Source organism: Telopea speciosissima, chromosome 6 (assembly GCF_018873765.1).
Source record: "Telopea speciosissima isolate NSW1024214 ecotype Mountain lineage chromosome 6, Tspe_v1, whole genome shotgun sequence".
In the NCBI taxonomy this organism is placed as follows: domain Eukaryota; kingdom Viridiplantae; phylum Streptophyta; class Magnoliopsida; order Proteales; family Proteaceae; genus Telopea; species Telopea speciosissima.
In genome coordinates, this window is record NC_057921.1 from 13476752 (window position 1) to 13501744 (window position 24993).

General features: G+C 40.5%; 1 protein-coding gene across 2 annotated transcripts in view; it reads right to left on the reverse strand.

Moving 5' to 3' along the window:
• LOC122664338 (probable cyclic nucleotide-gated ion channel 5) overlaps positions 1–24993 on the reverse strand; it is an 80852-nt gene that overhangs the window by 19093 nt on the left and 36766 nt on the right. For both annotated transcript variants that reach the window (XM_043860115.1, XM_043860116.1), the window contains exon 5: positions 22737–23035. In XM_043860115.1, the coding sequence (XP_043716050.1) occupies positions 22737–23035 (299 nt within the window). The remainder of the gene's footprint in view (positions 1–22736; positions 23036–24993) is intronic.

Consider the following 24993-nt stretch of genomic DNA (forward strand, 5'->3'; position numbering starts at 1 on the left):
TCTACAGGCCTTAGACTTCTATTTTTGGGTTTATTGATGTAATGGGCCTAATAAGCCCATAAAGTGGGGGTAATGTTAGTGCACAGGATTAGTAATTAAATTGAGTGTTTGAGTTAGATTAGGATATTTCATAGCTAGATAGAATTCTGTTTTGAGATTTTTTATTTTCTTGAGTGTATTAGAGTGATTAGGAGCCCTTTTATGAGTCAAATTAAGAATTTTAGAACGTCTATATATATGTAATACATTCCCCATCAATCAGAGATGATTTGAGTAAAGAGTATGAGTTTTTTCTAAGAGTTTTGGTGCTGTTGAGCAATGCATACAGGATTGACATACCAAACCAGATTTGTTCTCTTCTCTTCTCTTCTTCTCTCTTCTTCCTCCCAAGAAGATTGATCTCATCTCTCTTCCCTTACCTTCCATCAATCTGATTTCTTCCCCTAACAACGTAGTAGCAGCCCTATCTGACCATTACGAACCCTAGATTAATTCCTCTTCTTCTTTTCAACAACCCAGAAACCTAACCCTAACATACTGCCAATTCAATTCCAGCACACTTTCCACCATTAAAACTTAACGTAACCTTCACTGATAGACTCCCCTACCATCAAACCCTAGGCCCAACCCTAACCCTAATTTGACCTAAAAGCCCTATTTTGACCTAGCAGAACTTACCAGTTCATAGCAGATCCTAGTTATTGGCTTTTAGTTGGATCCCTTCCAATCTAGAACTACATTAGAGTGTAAGAGAATAGCCATGTGCTCAGTGGCAGCCATCAAAGTGTGAGCCCTAGCTCCCCCTCACCTACCACCTTGTATACCACCAAGTGTCGTCTCTCTAGGGGGATGCCCACCATAGTTGTCAAAGCACTAGGCGAATCAAGGCGTTGGAGGGCATTCCTAAGCACTTAGGCAATAAGGCGGCGCCTAGGCAATCTAAGTGTGCATGAAAGATTTTAAAACATGGATACAGTTTCGTTCCCAGTTCTCAAACCTAAAGGGACACAAACCATGTGGCAGGGTTTGTGGAGACAACTATCCACCCTAGAGTCCCCTCTTTGGTGTACTGTAAGTATGTAATGTAAGGACAAACAAGTTCACCCAGAATATAGTGAAGCGGAGGAGACGAGGAGTCACACGACAAAAGGAGACATTCTTGAGACTGCTGGTTGGAAAAGGACACGGCACAATTGGATAAATATCACCCACCAGCTGTACTCTATTTTCTCTTTCCTTCCTTATCCCTTTGTTTATAATTTTTAGAGTAAATTACTCAAATCTCCACTATATACTAAGCCTTAATTACATCTCCCACCCCTGTGGTTCGGACAATTACACCCGTACCCCCTGATGCTAACGGGGTTTAGAAAAAAAACACAAGAGTTGACGATTTTAATTTTGCCCTTTCATTTAAAGTACTAAAACATGACTAAGGTTCTAATAATGGTTTCAAACTGAAGTCAAAGGACGAGCGAATGGAGAGAGGGTAGAGGCCCGAACTCTGACGACCTGCAACTCGGCTATCGGCTATCGGCTATCGGCGACCGGCACTCCTCCTTGAAGAGGTCTTTGTCGGTAATGCCCGTTTATAAGACACCCTCAAAATTCTCAAACCCTAAAATCCTAGACAACCCAGATTGCATTTTGATCAAAAATTCGGTCTTTTGGGTCTAGTTTTGCGTTTTTGGGGAGGAAACGAAAAGAGATGTTCTCTAGATCATGCACGAATTTGTTGAATTTGGTCTCTTCCAGGGAGATTACCCCAACATCGGTAGAAAAATGATCCGTCTTCCAAGGGTTATGACAATTCCTGGGATAATCTCTGATTTTGACGATGAGGGTCGCAGTGATTGCGGGGGTTCAGATGAAGTCTTCTCTGTTTCGCAGGAACGGAGGATTTTTGTTGCAAAGCAGATCCCCTTGAAAGTTCAATGTGACTCGGAGAGCAAAAAAATGGTCTTTTGAATGGGACAAGGATGCGCTTGTGTTGCAGCTCAAAGATGGGTTCTCGCCTGATGTCGAAGTTGTTTATGTTGGTTGCTTGAAGGCTGAGATCGATGTTTGGAGCAAAACAAGGTAGCCCAGTTGCTTTTCGACAAGTTTCAGTGCGTCCCTACCTTTCTGCCTCCCGATATTCATAATAAGTTCTATCATGGCTTCTATAAGCAGCACTTGTGGCCTCTATTCCATTACATGTTGCCTGTATCACCTCTTCACCATCACCGTGTATTAACATATTAGAATTAGTGTAATGCTTGGATCATCAATGACTGATCCCAAGATTCGTATTTATAATAATCAATCAAAGTTACATAGACAGATTTGCCCCTAACATAGCCGACTCTAATATAGAGTTGACTGTACATAATAAAAGGCATAATAAAAGACTAAAAGTCCATAATACCCCCACGGTATTCTGTCCCATACAATCCAACACTCGTACTCAAGTTGGTGCATATATGTCACACATGCCTAACTTGATTAAAATAGGATGAAACATTTTGCCACTCAACCCCTCAGTGAACACATCGGCTAACTAATCAGCAGACTTCACAAAGGGAACACAGATGAGTCCTGCTTCAAGCTTCTCCTTGATGAAATGTCTGTCAACCTCCACATGCTTAGTACAATCATGCTGGACAGGGTTATGAGCAATGCTAATAGCAGCCTTATTATCACAATACAACATCATGGGAAGATGGACAGCAACACCAATATCTTGCAACAATCCTCTAAGCCATAACAGTTCACAGATTCTTTGGGCCATGGCACGAAACTCTGCTTCAACACTGGATCTTACCACAACATTATGCTTCTTGCTACGCCAGGTGACAACATTCCCACCCACAAAAGAGCAATATCCTGAGATGGATTTTCTTTCGGTAGAGCCAGCCCAATCAGCATCAGTGTATACTTCAACCTTTAGATGACCATTGGGAGATAAAAGTATTCCTTTTCCTGGAGCAGACTTCAAATATCACAGGATGCGAAGAACTGCCTCCATAAGAGAGGAATAAGGATCATGCATAAACTGGCTTACCAAACTCACAGCAATAGCCATGTCTAGCCGTGTATGAGAGAGGTAGATTAGTTTGCCTACCAATCGCTGATAGCAACCTTTTTCTACTAGTTCACCTTCTTTCTCCTTGAGCCTAGTAGTAGCTTCCATGGGAGTGTCTGAAGTATGACACCCTAACGACCCAGTCTCAGACAATAGGTCTAGGATATATTTTCTTTGAGAAAGGAAGATACCCTTTGAAGATCGAGCAACCTCTATCCCTAAACAATATTTTAGAGTTCCCAGATCCTTTATTTCGAACTCAAGGCCAAGGAAGTGCTTCAATTTGTTGATCTCATCACCATCATTTCCGGTTACCACAATATCATCAACATAGACTATAAGAATGGTTACCTTATCACCAACTCGATTGATGAACAAGGTACGAATCTAGTTCGAGAACTCGCGAGATCTCGCTGAGATCTCAGCGAGTTCCTCGGTTTTTTGAGAAACCGAGACAAGTTGGCATACAAGTTGCAAAAGTGCAACAACTCGACCGAGATCTCGAGATCTCGACCTAAACTCCTTTATATGAGTGCTAGATCTCGAGATCTTGGTGGAAAATCTTGGTATACAGACACCTATCTATGCAGACCTTGGTATACAGACACTTATTTAGGGCAGGAACTAAGACAGACACTTATTTATGCCCAATATCATTTATGTAAAGCATTTACTTAAGATATTATTCATAAATAAGCAAATACCCCCCTATTTGAATCCAATAAAAATAGTTAAAAAATAAAATTCCAAAAGGAAAAAAAGTCAACCCCCCACTTCAAGAACAAAAACTGGATTTTCGGCGGTAGGTGCAATTTTCAACTTTCTAATGCTGGGGTTTTTCTCAAATCTAAAAAATCGATAAATCTTAATATGGTAAAACATTACTAAAAACCAAAAGTGCGGTAAAATATTCATTTGTTTTGATGTCCAAGAAAATATTTTCATTCAGAGCAATTTTGACAGCATTCGTGCACACCAAATTAAGTTTGACCGGTACATAACTCCTATTTGGACTTTGTTTTTCCAAAATCTGATAGTGTCACTGTTTTTAAATGGCCTAAAATAGGCTAAATACCAAGTTTCAGACCCAAACTAGGTCTAAAACCCACCAAGTTGAGGCTTCGAGTCAGAAAAAAAAAAAATGCACCAACTCACCGAGATCTCGACTCGACTCGGTTTTTCAAGGGACCGAGTTGGTACCGAATTCCGAGTTTTAGTACCTTGGGTATGATCAGCATTGCTTTGCTTGTATCCCACAAAAACCATAGCCTTGTGAAACCTACTGAACCAAGCTCTAGGTGACTATTTCAACCCATAGAGAGCACTCTTCAATTTACAGACCTTGCCCCTAATGGTGTCAATTTGGGACTAGAACCGGGAACTGTCCCGCTTAAACCCGGTACCGGACCGTCCTATTAATAAACGGGACAGTAATGGAATCTAACTTTGGTACCGAATAATAAATGGGATGGGACGGTTTTGGGATGGGATCCTCAATGGTACCAGTACTGAAATACCGGTTAGGTACCAGAACTATGAGTACCCTTTCAAAGGGTATATTCCATGTTCTTGTGTTGAAGTTTTATGGTTTTATTTTAAAATATTTTAGTGGAATTTTTTCTTATAGACGATTCAGCTAATGGACCTTTAATTCTATTTCTATAAACTTGTTTTGTGATGGCACTAAAACCATATATGATCTTGTTTATTTTATTCCCATTAATTCTTAAACATTGCTATGAGAAGCTTACATGTGATCTTAGGGAGGAGTTTGAAGAAGTAAATCCATGAAATTTATATTGGTTTTGTATTCCAATTTGTTTTCTAATAGTGGAACCATCTCAAAACCATTAAAGTTCGTCTTCCTTTTTATCAGGCTTAGAACCGTTTAGATACCGGCACTGTCCTGTCCCGTTAATAATCGGGACTGGGACAAAGTTTGGTCCCATATAATAAATGGGACGGTACTGGGATTGACACCTTTGGTACTAGTACCGGTACAGACCCGTCCCAAATACCGGGAACCGTCCCAATTAACACCCTTACTCGCCCCTGGTCTTGTCATCAAAAAAGCCTAGTGGAATGTCCATATATACCTCTTCCTCTAGCTCTCCATGGAGGAAGGCATTCTTCACATCCAGCTGTTGAAGATCCCATCCAAGATTTACAGCATAAGATAATAATACTCTTACAGTATTGAGTTTCGCCACTAGTGCGAAGGTCTCCTGATAGTCAATTCCATATGTCTGAGTAAAGCCCTTTGCAAGCAGACGTGCTTATATCGATCTGCTGTCTCATCTACCTTCTGTTTGACCACAAATACCCATTTACATCCCCCTGATTTTTTCCCTGGAGGAAGAGCCACAAGATCCCATGTATTATTTTTTTTCAAAGCTCTCATTTCTTCCAACATTGTTGCCTTCCACTTTCCATCTGTAGATGCTTCCTACCAATTTTTAGGAATGGAAACAGAAGAAAGAGAGGATACAAATGCACGAAAGGATGGGGAAAGAGAACTATAAGAAACAACATGAGATATGGGATGCTGAGTACAAGTCCTAGTACCTTTGCGATGAGCAATAGGTAGGTCGGAAGAAGTCTTACCAGGAGAAGTAGGGTCTGGATCCAGAGTCGGCAACTGGATAGGTATTGGTTCTATAGTAGATTGAAGCTGCCCTTTTCTGGAACATCTACTTTGATAGGTTATGATGTTGGAGTTGTCAATTCTCTTCTGAAATTCACCAATGGTTCTCTAGATTGGAGTCAACTCCCCTAAGTAGGAACTTCACCATCACTATTTTCTATGATCTCCCCCTGTATAGGATTCCCTTCAGCTAATGAAAGGGCAACAGCTAGAGGAGCAGGATTTATGTTATGTGAGGAACAGGGGAAGGGGAAGCGGATTCGGTCAAAGAAGGGGAAACCTCAAGAGGAGGAAACATAAGAGGAGGAACCATAAGAGTCAACACATCTTCACTAGAACTCTCCCCCTGAAGGTGGTAAAGAACAATAGGAAAGGCTTTCATGAAAAATGACATCCATACAGACCAGAGTACGACGAGCAGGGGGATAGTAACACTTGTAACCTTTCTGGGTTGGGAGAATAACCCAAAAAATACACCGTAAACTAAGGGGTTCAAGTTTGCCAGGGGACTTGGTATCCCTAGCATAACACACACAGCCAAACACTTTGGGTGAGACCACAAAGGAGGAATTCCCAAGTAAAACCTCAGCCGGACTACGGGATTCAAGGACCCGAGTAGGTAACCGATTAATGAGATACGTTGCAGTGAGAACAGCATCCCCCCAATATTTAGTACTAGGACCCCAAACATCAAAATGAACCATATAAAAAAAAAAAAAGAACTTTTATTTGCAATAGAATAAGTTGAATAAGTCTGTTTGGCCAGAACACAAGCCTCACAAAAAAAATTCATCTTTATTACAACTTTTTACTGAAGTAGGAAATAAATGAGATAAAGTTCCTAATGGGGGTGACCTAATCCAGAGTACCATTGGTAAAGTTCCGAAAAGACCAAAGAGTTTTGGTGGAGTAGAAAAGGTAATGTTGGTGGAGAAGGACGACCATCATCAAACAAGTCCAATCCACCTTGCACTTTACCACTTCTAATCGTCTTCCCTGTCACCATATCCTAAAAAACACAGTGGGAAGGAAAAATGGTTACGTTGCAATTAAGATCACGAGTAAGACTACTAATGGAGAGAAGGTTAGTAATAAAATTAGGAATGTGTAAAACAGAAGAAAAAGTAAGGGAAGAAGTGCAGTTGATGGATCCTTCTCCAAAGATGGAAGAAAGGAAACCATCAGCCACCCTGACTTTGTCTTTCCCAAAAGTGGAAGAATAGCGATGAAAAAGGCTAGAGGAACCAGTCATGTGGTCTGTGGCACCAGAGTCTATGATCTAAGGATGGGAGGCTACTGAAGCATAGTGGCCACTAAATGGGATACCTGACCGGGAAAATTTTGAACCTGAAGGAGCAGAGGAATTGGCAGTAACTGATGTAGTAGAAGCGGAAGCAACAGAAGACTTCAGCATACGTAGGAATGTCTGTAGATCATCCTAGAATAGACCAATGTCAGAAGCAGGGGCCGTGGGAACAGTCTCAGTGTGATGAGCCTTGGTTTTTTATTTTTTCTTGGCAGAATGTTTTGCTTCAAAGTCAGCTGGTTTCCATGAAGCTTCCAACATTTCTCTTTGGTGTGGTAGGGCTTGTTACAGTGCTCACATGTAACAATGCCCTTAGTAGAATCACCAGAAGAAAGATTCCCAACAACTTTAGGAGCAGCCGTAGCAGTAGTCTGGAGGGCTGATCTGTCAGTAGTAGTAGGATGCAGCATAGCAGCGCTACGGTTTTCTTCAGAGGAGACCAAGGCATATGATTGTTCAAGTGTGAGAAAAGGAGAGTGGCCCAACACTTGGACACGAATCTGGTCATACTCCACATTTAATCTAGCCAAAAAGTCATAAACCTGTATCTTGTCCACATGCTTCTTATAAGCAACAATATCAACAGCTGTAGTGGGGTACAAATCGAAAAATGATCCAATTGTTGCCAGAGGCTGCGCAGAGTAGCATAATATTTGGAGACAGATAATTCCCCCTGAGTAGTGTGGGTGACCTTTTTCCGGAGTTCATAAACTTGGGCATCATTACCAAGATGTCTATATGTTTCCTTGCAGGCAGACCATATCTGAGAAGCTGTATCAAGGCGCAGAAACCCACTTGCAAGGTCTGGTTGCATTGAACCAATTAAATAGGACATGAGTACACCATTATTGGAGATCCACCTATCTAGAAGAGGACCAGGAGTAGTCAGGATAACAGTGGTGCCAATAATATGGCCAGTAAGCCCACGGCCAGCAATGGCAAAGAATGCAGATCAAAACCATATCAGGTAATTGGAGCCATCCAGTTTAATAGGATTAGGAGGAAAAGTATGTTATTCAGTCCAACCATGTCCATCGGTAACCGAAGTGCCAGTAGAAATTTTTGAGTCGTCCATAAGTGTAGCGGAGACAAACCCAAATCGCAGAGAAGGGCTGTTGTGATGAGAAACCCAAACTACCCAATAAATACTCCACGAGAAGGTCCAAAAAGTGAAGGAGAGGCTCTTTTAAAGATGATAATATATTTCTCCAAAAATCAACAACAGACACGCCAATCCCCTAGATCGATCAGGGTTTTGAGAAAACTCTGATTTGGGTGAGATCGATGTAGGGGAGAATGCTTCCAAAAAAATCGATGGATGAGGCTAAAAATTGGCTCCAGTATGCTTTTACGAGTGCTTGATCACCCTCCAAAAATCAGCACCAACAGAAATCAACAACTCCAAGATCGATATTTTTCAGGTTTTTGGGAAAAACCTGAGAGGGAGGGAAAAAATTGATCTATGAGGAGGTCTTCAGTACGGCTGGAGATAGAGGCTTGTCCAATAAATCTTCTGCAGTTCTTGACCTTCAATAAGGTGAATTGATTTCTTGTAATTTAGATTGAATCAAAGTCTTCAAATATCGCAGACAGGGTGCTAGCTTCTATCGATCAGAATTCTTGTATCATTGAATGAGGTGATGGAGGGCAGCAGCTGGATCTATGGATCACCTCATCAGTGCTACCCTAATGTGAGAATAAAGAACAAAAGGGAAAAAAGAGAGAAAAGGGAGATCGAGAAAGAGAGAAGGGGAAGAAGAAACCAAGAATGGAAGAGTGGGGAACCCTAATTCAAAATCTGCTCTGATACCATGTTAATAGATTAGAATTAGAGTGTAATGCTTGGATCTTCAATGACTGATCCCAAGCTTTGTATTTATAATAATCAATCAAATTTACATGGACAGATTTGCCCCTAACATAGCTGACTCTAATATAGAGTCGACTGTACATAATAAAAGGCATAATAAAAGAATAAAAAGTCCAGAATACCCCCACGGTATTCTGTCCCATACAATCCAACACCGTGTCGGCTCACGAAGAGGACTTTGTCACCCGATTTGAAGAGAACCTCGCTGGTTAAGTCACGAAGAAGCACAGGAAACAATGATTCACCATGGATGCTCAATTTCCAGGATTTGAGTCTGTCGCTCAGAACCCTAACCTGAACACAGATTTCGAGCCACCGTTGATGGATAACCTTGAGCAGGCATCGGATGGTGGAATTTTCCCAGAGATTGGGAGCTTTTCGAGTTTGATGGCAGCTTCGAATCCAATGTGTCTGCGGTTTACTTTCTCTGATATATCGCCTTTCAATTCCATCCCCAACAGCAGCAACAACTCCCTAAACCTCTGCAGTTCCATTTTTTCCGACCAAACTGCTCCAGATTGAATAAGTGTTTTTTTAAGCATCCAGGGTGTGTTTCTTCCTTTTTAATGGGTCATCATCGGAGATTACCACCCCTAAGGCTGCAATAGGAGAAAGAGGAAGAAAGAAACTATGGGAGGCAGAGGATTGCAAGCTTTTTCTTCTTCTCGACTGTTTTTGTTTGGAAATGGGAATGGAGAGACTGAGGGTGGGATTTATTGATTGCGCCGAAGGAATTCAGTTGGATTGAAAAGGGAAAGGTGAGCCGTTTAGAGTTGGGCGTCTGGGACTCCGGGTGAGCCGCTTAGAGTTGGGTGTCTAGGACTTAGGGTTGGGTCTTGAGGATGAGTGAAGGAGCGACAATGCTTTATAAGGGCATTAGTTGATGTGCAGGGATGAGTTGCAGGTCATTGAGCCGGGTAAGGGTAAACATAAGGGTAAATCGGTAACTTGACACCTCTCAAGAGTAAAATTGTCATTTAGAAATTAATTCCCACAAGATGTCATCAACTACCCGTACATCACTAACAGTGAAGGGTTGACTGTAACAAGGTTTGGACTTTGGAAAGTAGGGGTACTTAGTGTAATTGTCAGAAAGACGGGTAGGTGGTGTAATTAACGTTTAGTACAGGGGAGGTCTGTGTAATTTACTCAAATTTTTAAAGCCAAATAATTTAGGTCAAACAGCCAACTGACGAAGGAACCAAGTAGCAAAGAAGGGTTCCGACTTTGGTTCCTTCATCCCATGATGAAATCTTATTCTCGATTTCTTTCTTTCTTTCTTTCTTTCTTTCTTTCTTTTTTAATACAAAGGCATAATCCCATTGCATAACATTGTACATAAACATTCTACACAAACCCAATCAAAACATTAGAAATGGCATTTAATCTTATATAATAATAAAAAATACCAAGGCATTGAATACAATAAGGCAGTGGAATGCCTGGGTCCCAAAAAATAAAAGCCTCATCGCCTAGGAGATGCTTTGACAACTATGACGCCCACGAAGATCCCAACAAGTCTCTTTAGTGTGCCAAGATTTACCACCATGTTCACACTTGAATCTATCATTGTCATCCCCACGCCAATTTCGTTGTGATTTAGCGGCTGGGGCAGATATCTCAAGGGATGGTATTGGTTTCATAGCCACCCGTTGATGCAGATTCGTCACCGAAATGGGCTTATTTCTTTAGAAATAAGTCTAGGGTTGGGTTATATGTATGTTGGGCCTTTGATCCCATGGGTTTTCTATGTAATAGGCCACTTTTCTGGGCCTAAAAGAGGGATACATAGGTTGCATACGGGATTAGCCCAATATTTAGTCTATTTTTATGTTTTAATTGAACCGGTTTAAATTGGTTGCATCCAATTGGTTCAATTGGTCTAATTTAAGTGAAGTGCTCTTATTGGCTAAGAGGTTCTTATATCCTATTGGCTAGTAGGGAATCTTCTTTATTTTAAGTAGTTTAAGTTGTTTTTAAGTCATTAGGACTCTATGTTGGGTCTATTTTAGTTTCCTAGACAGTTTAAGTTATCTAATAGGTTAGGGATTGGGTTAGGCCTTTCCTTTTTAGAGTAGAAGTCTATTTTTGAGTCTTTTATATAAGGTTGTAAGGGGGTAAAGCCTTGAACACGAATTTGATTAATGAAAAAAGCTTTTGCTTGTTGGCTGCCATTGTTGCTGCTCCTGTGCTCCTTGTGAGTGTGCATCCTTGTGGTTCTATCAAGGTGGAAAGGGACTGGTGGAATCCGGTTGACTCCTTACGCCGTGACGGCTGGGAGGATCTTCTTCAATTCGAAGGTGGTTCTATCCTTCACATCTGTTCAAGCTGCTATTAGTGGAATCTCCAGTAAGTTTGACACCCAATTTCTTCTTCTAACCCTCTAATCCTTTCCCCCAATTGATCCCCTTTATTTTTTGTTTGAATCTCATAAACCCTAACTCCATTAAAGCCCAAAACCTGCAACTCAATTCTGTCCAGAGTTGCAGAATTTCAAAACTCATCCAAACCCTAACCTTTTTATACCATATTGACCCCCTAGACCTGCCCATTAATACCCTATAAACCCCATTCCCAGATTCCCATCCTAAACCCTAATTTTGCCCTAAAACAGCCCCTAATCAGCCCCAAACAGCAGGCTTGTCCAGACCTTGCTTTTATCTGGCTCCTAGTAGGATTATCTCCTATTCTAGGACTACATTACCCGTCTTGTTTCTTCACTTTGTAAATAACCACACACTTCATCCAGAGATGGAAGAGGGGCTTTACCCAAAATTTTGCACCCAGATTGGTTCATATTCTGTTTAGCCCACTAAGGAGGATCAAGACACACTCCTTCTCAAAGGTTCTATAAACCTTGGCCTCATCTTCAAGGTTGGACCTAGTGTCTCTGTCCCAACCTCAGCCCATCTTCCAAAAGGGGACAAAAAATCAACTGCCATCTCATTAGGTGAAAGATGGTATCCATCTTCAAAGACGTTCCAAAGAAACTCTCATGATCTTGTTTGTGAAGGGCTTCCTCAATCTTAACCGGCATACACACAAGAGAGAGAGAGAGAGAGAGAGAGAGAGAGAGAGGTATACTCTGTAAAATGACCCTTACGATTAAAGCGCTAGCAATCTCCCTTTCCCAAAAATTAGAAGCCTCTTGACGGACGTCGCGAGACATTACAGCGCCTACCTATATTGATGGGCTTCCTCTCCCATTACTGGTAGCCGGAGGCTTACTCTAGGCCCAAGGAAATTGGGGGAGGGGTCATTTCATTTTTTGATCCGGGAAATACCGAATAGGTTCAAGAGATGAGAGAATTAAGGATACCAACCAGAAAGACTAATCCAATCCATAATGATGTACCGGAAAATACAACATTTTTTATGGAGATCTCTGTAGTGGTCATACTCTTCCCATAGACCAATAACAGTATTATAGTATTCAGGAGTCAACACAATCAAATGTCTTAGCTACGTTGTCCCAAATATCTTTGGAGGTATCCTTCCGCATAAATCTCCTACCAATTTCAGGTTTCATGTAGAATATCAACCAAGTCATAACCATTGAATTTTCCGTCTCCCATCTCTGATATACCGACTCACTAGAGAGTGGAGCACAGATGGCACCAGTGATGTAACCCAACTTCCCATGGCTACATAGGGATAACTTAAAAAAGTGAGACCAGTCCATGTAGTTTGTATTATCCAACTTGACAATGGATACGTGGGCATTGGTGTTCTTCATAATGACTAGGAGTAACACCAATTGTTCAATCAGTTAAGGCTTCCATTGGTCCACTAGCTTCTGACATGATGTAAAGACGCACATAGGGAACTGGTCGGATACCCACACTAGATTGGGAGTACAATCTACCCAAAAAAGCTTCTTCCCAACACAAAAACAGAGGTTCCAGCCAACAAAAAAAAAATATCACAAAACTTGAAAGAAACAAAGACAAGTGAGTGTATTCACGGTGAGAATCCATTCTAAACAACCCACAATCTTTCAATAACACAGCTCAACAATAGGTGACCATCAAATAGGCCTAATGCACCACATATATCAAAAGCACAGCCAGCATTACCGCTACTGGTGTTATCACAGGACATCACGGTTTGGAGTTGTGAACACACAAGGCAACATCCTTGCTAAAGAGGTCTATAATACCTGAAAGAGGACCCCATGGCGATTCAAGAGAGAGCTTAGACCCACCTCCAACGGATCCCAAATGAGAGAGATAAAGTGATGTAGATAAGTCACTTGGGGCTTATTTTAGTGGAAAAATAAGCTTTGGGTTGGATCATATATGTATTGGGACTTAGATCTGTTGAAATTAGGGGTAGTGTTGTCATTGTTAGTTTGGGTTTTGGGGGTTCTATGTTCTTTTCTTTTCTTTAAGTCCTTATTTGTTAAGATGTAATAGGTAAGGGCTTAGGGGTAATTTCTTATAAATCCCTAACCAGCTTACCTAATGTTATGTGTCTCTTTATTAATTGAATCCAGAACCTGCGATAGAACATATTTTGTATCGCAGGCTGCTGCTTCTTCCTCTCGGCAGTGTGCTTCCCTTCTTCTTTCTCTCTTCTTCTTCTTCTCTCTTCTGCTAGTTAGTTAGTTCGGATTTCTAATATGGTATCAGAGCAATATTAATTAGCTGAAGGGTCTTCGCTCATCTCCTTCTGCTGATTCCTCTCACGGTTTAAGTTTTCTAGGGTGCAGCCACCTATTGCTGCTCCTTTTTTTTGTTGATGGATTGAAGACTCCATATACACATGAATGGAGTGTTTAATTGTGATAGTAATCGGTGCTTTGGAGATCATTCCTTGAAGGTTCAATTGGAGGATGGATAGTTTCTATTTTCTGGAATCGATGGAGTTATGTTTCTATTTTCAGAAAATAGAAACAAGGGAGTTTCTTCAAGATGATTGTTTCTTCTAGTTCTGATTTTTTGAGGGCTGATTGTACCAGCCTAGAGGGAGATTCAACCTGATTGTTAGTCTGCTCTGGTGAATTGATCAAGTGCTTCTGGGTTTCTTCTTAGCCCCTGCGGATGCTCTGTTTTCTGAGCAATTTCGAGCCCTACAGTTGGATTCCCTGTTTCTGTTCCTCTTGTTTGCTCAGGCTGTTCTTTTGGGATTTTATTCCCTCATCCAGGTACTAGATTCGATCCTTGTTCAGGCCCTTTCCACCCTGCTGGTTGTAAGCTCTGCAAAATCTTCCTTACTACTGCCAGAAGTATCCTGTTTTTGGGTTCCTTGTATTAGTTGGTTCTGTTGGTTCCAGGTTTCCACTCTGCTTGAGTTTGGGTTCACTTCTTTATTTTTTCTGCTGCCTATTACTCTGGAATTCTGCAATAGTCGGTGAATTGTTTTTTTTTACTGGTGTGTGTTTGCTGCCCCTTTCATTGGCTGGCCGTTTCCTTGTGGTACTCTTATTTGACTGGTTTTATTTTTCCCTATTGGTGCTATGGGAGAAAAAAAAAAAAATTCAGTGGTTACATCTCAAACTGACACTGTGAATGTCACTATTACCTCTATCAAGCTGAAAGGGAGTTCGAATTATTTGTTATGGGCTCAAGCTATGAAGGTTTACATTATGGCCAAGAAAAAACTCAAGTATCTTACCTCCGAACCACCTGCCTCTGATTCAAAAGAATCTGAGGATTGGATGCAAGACAATGCCATTATTTTGATTTGGTTATGGAACAGCATGGAACCAGAGATTGCTGCAAACGTTATGTTTCACACCACTGCTAAAGGTGTGTGGGATGATTTGAAGGATACCTATTCACAAGAGAAAAACATGAATCGAGTCTGACTTATATGAGAAAAAATTTCAGCTCCGGCAGTCCAACAAGCCTCTCCAAGACTACCACAACACCTTTAAAGGCCTTGTTGAGGAATTGAATGCCTTTCAGCCACTCACCACTGATATTGACAAGTTAAAAGTACAGCGGAATGAATTTTTTGTGTCTAAATCCCTGGCTGGGCTAGATTCTGATTTGAAGTCTGTCAAGGGACATATTCTTGCTGGAGACACAGTCCCTACTCTTGCTTACACATTCTCCCGCCTACAGCGTATCTCTTCTCCTGGAAAAACTGACACTACTCCCAAGGAGAATTCTGCCTTTGTGGCTGGTCGTGGACATGGACGTAACTCAGGGGGAGGACGTGGTGGTGGTGGTGATGGTTGTCGTGGCACTGGTGTTCAGTCCAGTGTTAAGCCTTTTCGGAAGTGTACTCATTGTGGCAAAACTAGTCACACTGTTGATTTTTGTTGGGACAAGCATGGCAAACCCGATTGGGCAACTCAATCTGCCAATCATGCAACGTCTGAAGGGGGTAGTGATGGTGCTGACTATAGTGCTTCTCCACAGATTTCCCTACCTGGGAGTGGTTCTACTACAACTCCTCACCGTGATGATCTCTCCCAGTTATTGCGGCGTTTACAACACTTGGAGGCATCCAGTCTTACATCCACTAGGCACTCCGCTTCTTCTGCAACTCTAGCCCATGCAGGTACACCTGCTCTTCTTACCACTCACTACTCCATCCTAGACTATTGACTCCGGGGCTTCTGCTCAAATTACTGGTGAGTCATCATTATTTACCACTTATTCACATACACATTCATCTTCACCTGTTATTCTTGTAAATGGTTCTTCTACTCCAGTTTTTGGGCATGGTACCATCTCACCCACTTCCTCCATGAGTCTCTCATCTGTGTTGCATGTTCCTCAGTTACCATTGAATCTTCTTTCAGTCAGTCAAATAACTAAAGCTTTACATTGTTGTGTGACATTCTTTCCTTCTTACTATGTTTTTCAAGATCATCACACGAGGAAGAAGATTGGTGGAGGGTGTGAAAAAGATGGACTCTACTACCTTGACCATGGTACTCCTGCCTCTTCTGTTGATGGGGTGTCTCCATTCCAGTGGCACTATCGTTTAGGTCATTTGTCTTTAGTTAGGTTAAAGTTGTCATTTCCTTCTTTGAAGTCTGTCTCGATGAGAGTGTGAAGCCTGTGAGTTGGGAAAACATCATCGTGCCTCTTTCCCTTCTCGTACTATGGCTCGTAGTGCGTCTTTAGTTTCTTTAGTCCATTCGGATATTTGGGGTCCTTGTCGTGTTAAGAATCGGAGTGGTTTCATGTATTTTGTCACATTTGTGGACGACCATTCTCGTCTCACATGGTTATACCTCTTGAAGGATCGTTCTGAATTTATCTCTGTATTACAAAAATTTTATAATGAAATAAAAACTCAATTTGGTTTATCTATTAAAATTTTTTGGTCTAATAATGCTTTGGAGTATGTTCAGCGTGATATTTCTGACTTTTGTGTTTCTTATGGAATGATTCACCAAACCAGCTGTTCCTACACTCCACAACAAAATGGGGTGGCAAAACGTAAGAATAGACATTTGCTTGAGGTTGCTTGCACTATAATGTTCCATATGCATGTTCCCAAGCAATTTTGGTGTGAAGGGGTACTTACTGCATGTTATTTGATTAATCGAATGCCTTATTCTGTTCTTCCCGACAAGTCTCCTTTTTCCATTGTTTTTCTTGGTCAACAGAGTTTTCATTTACATCCTCGTGTTTTTGGGTGTATTTGTTTTGTTCACAATCTGCATACTCATTCTGATAAACTCTCTCCTATGTCCACTAAGTGTGTTTTTCTTGGATATTCTTGTACCCAGAAAGGGTACAAGTGTTATGACCCTGTCACCCATAGGTATTTTGTGAGTGTTGATGTTACCTTCTTTGAGGAACGTTCTTATTTTTCTTCATCCTCCTCCATTTCTGATGATGAGTGGCATGTTGATGTTCCTCCTGTTCCTGTCCCTGTCCCTTTCTCTACACCACCATTACAGGTTTATCGGCGATGCGATAGGTCAGTACCACAACAAGAGGTTCCACCAGCTCCACCTGTTTTACCACCCTTGCCAACTTCTTCGTCTAGTGAAGCTCCACCTTCGCCTTCCACTAATGACTTACCCAGTGCTTTTTGTAAAGGTACTCGCTCTTGCACTCAAAAGTCCAATGCTTTATATTCTATTGATAAGTATGTGTTCCTTGCTCACTTACCCTCTTCTGTACATAACTTTGCCTTGTCCTTGTCTTCCAACCCTACACCCAAAACTCATATTGAGGCTCTTCGTCTTCCTGGTTGGAAGAAGGCCATAGTTGTGGAAATGGATGCTCTCTTATCTCATCACACTTGGAGTTTAGTAGATCTGCCTCCTGGAAAGGAACTTGTTAAGTGTTGTTGGGTTTACACAATTATATACCTTCTGGATGGTTCTATTGAGCGGCTTAAAGTTCGTCTAGTTGCCAAGGGGTATACATAGACTTATGGTGTGGACTACTTTGAGACCTTCTCCCCTGTTGCTTGGCTGAATTCTGTTCGCCTTCTTATTTCTATGGCAGTTACTTTTGATTGGCCCTTATTTCAGTTGGATATTAAAAATGCCTTCTTGTATGGTGATATTCATGAAGAGGTGTATATGGAGCAACCTCCTAGGTATGTTGCTCAGGGGGAGAGTAATACTCAGGTGTGCAAATTGCAGAAAGCAATATATGGCCTCAAACAATCACCCAGAGCATGGTTTGAGAAGTTTATTGACACAATTGTATCGTGCGGTTTTTCACAGTGTTACTCTGATCATTCTGTGTTTGTTCGTCGTCGTGGTGGATAGTTGGTGGTTTTGGTTGTGTAAGACGATGATATTATTGCCTCTGGTGATGATGTGTCTAGCATTGCTGAAGTAAAGGTTTCCTTACAACAGAATTTTCAAACCAAGGACTTAGGGTGATCTTCACTATTTTCTTGGTATTGAGGTTGTGAGAAGCAAAAAGGGTATCAGTCTTTCCTAGAGGAAGTATGTTTTAGATCTTTTGTCTGATACTGGCATGCTTGCATCTAAGCCTAGTGGATATTCCCATTGATCCTCATCAGAAATTTGGTATAGATGATTGTGATCCCCTCACTGATGTGCACCAGTATAGGAGTTTAGTTGGGAAGTTGATTTACCATACTGTCACAAGACCAGACATTTCTTTTGTTGTTGGCGACTTGGCGTTCTGAGCCAGTTTATGCAAACTCCTCTGAAAGCTCACCGGGATGCTGCTATTCGCATACTTGGTTATCTGAAGGTTGCTCCTGGTAAAGGATTGGTTTATCGTCTGAATCGGCATATGGACCTGGTTGTTTATTCTGATGCAGATTGAGCTGGGTCGGCAAGTAATCGCCGTTCCACTACAGGTTATTATACGTTTGTTGGGGGTAATCTTGTCTCACGGCGTAATAAGAAGCAAACTATTGTTGCGCCATTCCCTTCCCCCATCCCCTTCCATCGGTTATTGAATCCAAACACAAACTTTGTTCAAATCAAGTTCAAGAGTGCTACAAGCTGCTGGGATTTCTTTCAATTGATTGTCCCATCGATTTCTTCAAGATAATTACATCAAGATCATTGTTGCTTCAGCAGGTAACAAATTTGTGGTTTTTTTTTATTTGTTACTTCAACCAAGGAAATTGTTCCCTCATTTGAGTTTTCATTGTTCTCTTGTTTCCCTTATTTTTAGTTACCATTGTTCTCTTATTTCCCTTATGATGCAGATTCATCACCGAAATGGGCTTTGTTTATTAGGAATAAGTCTAGGGTCGGGTTATATACATGTTGGGCCTTTGATCCCATGGGTTTTTTAATGTAATAGGCCACTTTTATGGGCCTAAAATATGGGTAATTAGGTTGCATACGGGATTAGATGTTTTAGTCCTATACTTAAATTTATTTTCATGTTTTTAATGTTTTAAATTGAACCGGTCCAAAGCTGGTTTGAACCAGTGGTTCAATTTAACTGATTTTAGTAGTTTGTCTTTTAATTGCTTAGTTGCGCTAGATTAGGACTCTATTTTGAGTCTATTTCAGTTTCCTATTCAATTTAAGTTACCTAATAGATTAAGGATTGGGTTACGCCTTTCCTTTTTACTGTAGGAGTCTAATTTTGAGTCTTTTATATAAGGTTGTAAGGGGGCAAAGTATTGAACACGAATTTGATTAAAAAAAACTCTTGCTTGCTGCCATTGCTGCTGCTGCCCTGCTTTGTTGAGTGTTGCCTTGTGAGTCTTATCAAGGTGAAGGGACTGGTGAATCTCCAGTTTACTTCTTGCATCTTGTAGATCGGGAGGACCATTACTTGTCTTCAAGCTGCTGCCATTGAAGACCTGCAACTCCAAGTAAGTAGTTGATATTATTAGCCATCACCCTTCTTCTAATCCTCTAAACTTAGCCCCATCGATTCCCCTTGTCATCCACCATTAAAACCCATCGATCCATTAAACCCTAGACCTTCTACATTCTGTCCAGCACAATTCCACCATCTAATTTCATTCAAATTTTAACTACAAAACCCTCACATCATCCCCTCCACTCGATCTTAACCCCAAGCCCATCCCATCATCTAAACACTAATCCCCCTCAATTCCCATTAGAACCCTAAAACCTACAAGTATTCTTCTTCCCTTCTAGAAGGTCACATGCAAGGTGATTTTCGCGAGAATTCTACCCAGCCAAATCTAACCGTTAGAACCTACTAAAATTTTGATCAAATCTTCCTCAAACCCTAAGGGAAACTCAATCCAAATTTCAGCACCATCCACCCAGCTGATTGTCTGAAATTACACTTTTACCCCTCTCTCCTATCTCTACTAGGAAACCTCCATAGCTCCAGATTTAACCATCTGATTTAGCTGTAACTTTCAGCATGTATTCTCCTCCACCCTACCCACACTCGACCTAACTATTAATCCCATTCAACCACCTGATTCTTATTATAAACCCTAAATTCCATCATATTCCACCTTTCAAAACCCTAACCCTAGTTGCTGCCCAAATCCATCTACCCAGCCGATTGTCTGAAATTACACTTTTACCCCTCTCTCCTATCTCTACTAGGAAACCTCCATAACTCCAGATTTAACCATCTGATTTAGCTGTAATTTTCAACATATAATCCCTTCCACCCTACCCACACTCGACCTAACTATTAATCCTATTCAACCATCTGATTTCCTATTATAAACCCTAAATTCCATCATATTCCACCTTTCAAAACCCTAACCCTAGTTGTTGCCCAAATCCATCTAACCTATTTCTACCCATCCAAAACCCATAAAACCTAGTTCATTAGACTCCCCTACACCTGGCTAACTTTACCACATAAGACATACCTCCATTACCCTAACCATAACCCTGACCTAAAACCTCAATTCTTCCCCCCACCGAACCAGCAGCTCAACAGATCCTGGTTGTCTAGCTCCTAGTAGGTCTCCTACCTATCTAGGACTACATTACCTTCTTTTTAGTTCCCATTGTTCTCTTGTTTCCCTTATTTTTAGTTCCCATTGTTCTCTTGGTTCCCTCATATGATTAGTTCTCATTGCTCTCTTTCTCGTTCTTTGGAGATTTTCTTTTAGATTCTGCCTGGGATTAAACCTATTCAGGTTCTAGTCTTACATTATTTGGTATCAGAGCTATGGATACACCAAGTACTACTCCTACAGGTGACCAAACTACTCTTCAACAACTGGTTGATATGTCAAAGGTTTAACTGATGAGATGAAGTCAATGAAGCAACAAATAAATACAATATCTCAGCAGGTTAATGCAAAAAGATTCACTCCACAGTTAGATGATGGTCACTATGCAAAATTCTACCCGCAAAGAGGGAAGGCAGACTCAGTGATCACAGCCATTGAATCCACTCTAGAGCTGATGGTGTGTGAACCACAGGTTGGAGGTGAATGGGCTTTTAATGCTGCCCTTGAAGGAGAAGAGTGTGAAGACACCCTTGATGATAACAATGACATCTATGAGATTATTGTTGATGTTCCAACAATTTCTGTCGTCATGGAAGAGCAAGTCCTTAATGTTTCAAAAGTCAAGGCGTATATTGACGAGTTTGAAACAGATAAGGTTGCAGACCCTAACTGTAGAAGACCCCATGAACATGCTTGCTGATTTTGAAGTTGAGCACATAGAGTTCGGATTGCCACCAGAGTTCTTTGAAGAGAATTTCATTCCTTGAAGATTAGATTCCTCACATCCCGAGCTGTCTGAGTACTGTTATGGGATGAAGACAGATGTTTATCACACAAAGTTGATTCCTCCTTTTTGCAAAATTCGTCCTTTTTTCAAGCAGGGGAGAATTGATGTAGACAAGTCACTTAGGGCTTATTTTAGTGGAAATAAGCTTTGGTTGGATCATATATGTATTGGGACTTCGATCCCGTGGGATTATTTTGTAATTGGCCTATTTAATGAGCCTAAAATAGGGGTAGACAGAAGGAAAACGGGATTTGCTTTATTAGTTTAGTTAGAGTCCTATTTTGAGTCTGTTTTCTTTATTATTTCACTTTCCTAGTCAATTTAGGTTACCTTATTAGTTAATGATAGGATTAAGCCTTTCCTTTTTAGTGTCTACGTCTATTTTTGAGTCTTCTATATAAGTTTGTAAGGGAGGCCAGCAATGTAGACGAATTTGATTAATGAAATATTGGCTTTAGCCTCTGTGGAAATCCTGAGATAGGTTGGATGAGATGCCCAAGCTGAGATAGCCATTCCCTTCCCCCATTCCCTTCCCCCATCCCCTTCCATCAGTTATTGAATCCAAACCCTAACTTTGTTCAAATCGGGTTCAAGAGTGCTACAAGCTGCTAGGATTTCTTTCAACTGATTGTCACATCGATTTCTTGAAGATTATTACATCAAGATCATTGCTGCTTCAACAGGTTACAAATTTTTGGTTTTTTTATTTGTTACTTCAACCAAGGAAATTGTTCCCTCATTTGAGTTTCCATTGTTCTCTTGTTTCCCTTATTTTTAGTTCCCATTTTAGCTCCCATTGTTCTCTTGTTTCCCTTATTTTTAGTGCCCATTGTTCTCTTGGTTCCCTCATATGATTTTTGTTCTCATTGCTCTCTTTCTTGTTCTTTGGAGATTTTCTTTTTTATCCTGCCTGGGATTTAGACCTATTCAGGTTCTAGTCTTACATTATACAGGCACTCAAATCAACACTTAGCGGTAAAGTGTGTACTGCTCCCTTGCTTGTCTAATTGGATTCAAAGCTCTACCATCAAATCTCTTGGTTGATGGGTGAAACACTAATCAATTCTTCTCACATGATATAGCCTCTTCTGGAACCCTCACATGTTCTAGGATTCCAATTCTAGAGGCAAAAGAAGAGAGAGTGATTGCTGGTCGACTCTCAAGCCCGCTGTGATACCCAGTCCGCACTTGTAATATGCTACAGAAACAATAGAAAAGAGAAAGAAGGAGAAAGAGGAAGGAGAAGAAGAGGTTGCGCAAAAAGAGTTGGGGAGCTTAGGTTGATGAAAAAAAGGGTGTACCCAGTGCACGAGGCTCTGGCCATTGTGGGGTCTGGGGACGACAGTCATATTGTATGCAGCCTTACCCCCGCTTTGCGGAGAGGCTAATGCCTTTCCCCTATATTCACTAACATGAGATAAAATAAAAGAGATTACATAAATGCCCTTTACTAACGTGGAATACACATACTTATTTCCCATTCTACCCTCACAACATGTACTCTTAGTTATTCACCCAAAAAAAAAAAACATGTACTCTTAGCATAAAACATGTTTTACAAGTACTGCTTTTATAGATCAACCATCTACTACAACACGAGTGTGATGCATTCTGTAAGATTCCTAATTAATAAACATGCCATAGTGGCATAGTGCACACTAACATACCTCCTGTTTACATCAATCAACGTGAAACATGATAGAAGCTGCTAGCTATAAATACTATGGAAAAAAATTAACAAGTTACCTTAAGTTTTGTAGGCCCCACCACAAACAGAAACAGTATTTAGACAGGAATTGCCTGGATGCAACAACACCAGATGACAAAACCAATGTAAAGATTCCAAAATTGAATCCGCCTCCACTTGGAGAACACATTGTGGAAAGGACACCGTTACTGATGCTGAGCCAGGCATCATAACCTTCCATATGCCCGTCGCCACAATACAAGTAATTTTTCTTGCATTGGCTGTTAGCTTCACAAGCTGTCTGCCAGCAAGTGTCATTGCGTTCCACGGCACATAAATACCAGAAAGCACCAACTATCTGCAAAGGATCCCTCAAGTAGTGGTCAAATATGTGCCATAAGATGCTCAAAAACATGCGTGCAACTTATAGTGGAAACCATGATAGAAGAAGAAGAGGTACCCAGAGAATTGTTTTACAAAAGGACTACTTAACAAAAAAAAAAGTGCAGGCATCTTTTAAGTGAAGTCATGGACAGGAAACAACTGCATGCAGACAGACATTATAAAATGAAAGAAGCATGAACCACCACCTGATGTACAGTGCCTAGACCTTTAAGTAAGCTTCAACCCAGTCAGATGATCACAGCAATAAAAACGATCACAATCATTTTGACTGCCAGTAAGAATCTGGCATGTGGTCAAATGAGGAAATATGCAGATTGTATAAATAATAGTCCAATCATCTTTCCAGCACAGTCGATTCTGCATGGACCCATTAAACAGAAACCATGCATGTCCAAATTTGCAACAATGTAGCATCAGTAGCCTATCTTTGCAAATTCCACCAATAATAGACTACAGATGATAACAAAAAACAGTAACAAACCAACAAATTAACTAAATTAGCAGATGGTGCCATAGAATGCCATTGGATGCGTATTATAGTTGGAACCCCAAAGTTATAATAAATAGATGAGAAAACTGGTGCACAGAATATAGGGATATATAAAGGAAAATTCAAATGAAAATGAGCCAAAGCTATGATTTCTTGAACTCAAACCTGAACTGGCATTTTTTTAAAATAAACTTAACTTAAATTTTCAGGATGAAAGATTGCACATAAAAAGTTCATGAGGGTAGCTATGGTCCATATAAAAAGTAAGGATTAAGAAATTTTCAAGATCAAGATACGTATATTTATCTTCGAAATGATAAAAGATTATGATGGAGAAAATTCTTAAAAAACAATACGGCCTGACTATAATGGAGCCAGAATCCTTTAAAGCATAGTTTTAAAACTTGGTTTGGCAGGCCATTTTGGTCAAACGGAAATTTGCAAAATTTCACCAAAACAGTGCATTTTTTGCCAGAACCTTTTTTTTTTTTTTTTTTTTTTTTTGGGGGGGTGGGGGGGAGGGCAAACATCCGAAATGATGAAAATTTCGTTGAAATAGAGCATTTTTTGACCGAAATGAGCGAAATAAGTAAGAGTAAACTTTACATGTAGATAGCCTTGATGAGAACAGCAGAAAGAGAATGTAAAGTCAAAGTTCCCAGGTAAACTCTTCGTACACAAGTTTGAAGAAAAAATCTTAGAAGTGATACATTTTGGTGATCATTTTTTTATTTTCTCCCAACTCAACTCAACTAAACCTTATCCCTACAACTTGGCATTGGGCCATTGGCTATGCAACCACTGACCTTCCCTTCACTATATTTAAAGTCATAGTAGCATGTTAACTCAGATACACCCATGTCCCTTTCAGCACTTCAAACTAAGTCAATCCAGCCTTCCCTTGTTGCTTTTTTTTTTTGGGGGGGTGGCAGGGGAGTCCATCCTTCGTCCTGTCATCTCCAATTTGCACAATATCACCCCCTTCCTATTTTTCAACAAAAAGAATTTATTTTTGCATGCAACTAAATTGTCAAAAGATGATGCCAATACTCTAAGCTTTCCTAATATCTAAACACGACACATATTACATAATTTACAAGCAAAATTTGCGTTCATTTTGTTTTCAATTTTATTCTGCCTGATCTTTATAGCACAACCAAAGTTCACATCCTTGCAAAAGGAGAGACACTATGGGGACAGCCCAAAACTCTTGATACTTCCAACTTGTGCTTCCCCCCTCACCGTCCCAATTTAGGGCACTCAAAAACAACTCAATGAATAGCCCTGTGTCATGCAATTGGCAGATCATTTGACAGAACACAATTCTTATTTCAGTTTGATAGCCATTATCAAATAAATAAAATTAAACAATCATTGAAATGATACCATCTTCCATACAAATTTCATGCATGAATAATAGC